General features: G+C 39.1%; 1 protein-coding gene across 1 annotated transcript in view; it reads right to left on the bottom strand.

The window, feature by feature from the left end:
* Positions 1–120: 120 nt before the first annotated feature.
* LOC106013260 (U1 small nuclear ribonucleoprotein C) overlaps positions 121–1015 on the bottom strand; it is an 8714-nt gene continuing 7819 nt past the window's right edge. Inside the window, exon 6 of the mRNA XM_013088460.2 lies at positions 121–131. Coding sequence (XP_012943914.2) covers positions 121–131 — 11 coding nt within the window. The remainder of the gene's footprint in view (positions 132–1015) is intronic.

Here is a 1015-nt window from a genome sequence, read left to right as displayed (position 1 = left end):
ACAACATACAAACACACACACACATACAAACACACACACACATACAAACACACACACACATACAAACACACACACACATACAAACACACACACACACAACCAGAGCTGGGAAGCCGGCTGCTATATGACGCCTGTTGGGGACATACAGACGACACACGACTGTTAGACGCACACACATACACATACACAGATGAGAGATGACTGTTAGACACACACATACACACACAGAGCTGGGAAGCTGGCTGTCGTATGACGCCTGTCGGGGACACACACATACCACGCACGACTGTCAGACAGGCACACACTTACTTTCAAAAAAGCAGAAAAAGACAGATATAGAATGCTACAAATGAAACGGGTACAATTTTACAATGTCTCCCACCCACCTACATAAACCTATGCAACTTTACTTTCTATTAAAATTTCCCTCACCAATCTACATAAACTTGAACAATCTTACAACATCCCCCACCTATCTTCCTATATAATTATACAATTACTTCCACCCATCTATACAAACTTGAACAACTTTACAATTTCCCCCACCTATCTATATGTGAGGCAGCGCGGTGGAATCAGGCTCTCGTCCATTTTTGGGCATGTAGAGTTATTGGTATAATCTTAAAACTTGTTCACTTGTCTTTATTTGGATGCAAAAAATATCCATTTATCTTGAATACAAGTCGAGATATTTGCGAATGAAAGAGGTGGGGGTCACCTGTTTTCAGAGGTAGAATTAGTGAGAAAATGGCCGCAAAAGATTAGTTATTTCCTTAACTTAAGAGTCCGCGGTAACTGAAAATTTACATTTTTTGTGCCTTTAATCAACATTTTAAAGAAAAACCCTCAGAAATAAGTTCTTTAATGGGCATGAAAGGTGTTGAGCCAAAAAAAAAAAAAAGGATAAAAATTCACAAACCGGCGGAAAAATGCAAGTTTCTTCACTTTGATTATTTGGACGAGAGCCTGATTCTACCACGCTGCCTCACATATAAATCTATACAACTTTACAATT

This window comes from Aplysia californica, unplaced genomic scaffold, assembly GCF_000002075.1.
Source record: "Aplysia californica isolate F4 #8 unplaced genomic scaffold, AplCal3.0 scaffold00747, whole genome shotgun sequence".
NCBI lineage: Eukaryota > Metazoa > Mollusca > Gastropoda > Aplysiida > Aplysiidae > Aplysia > Aplysia californica.
Note: the sequence above shows the minus strand (reverse complement) of the source record. Positions and strands in the feature narration are given on the sequence as shown.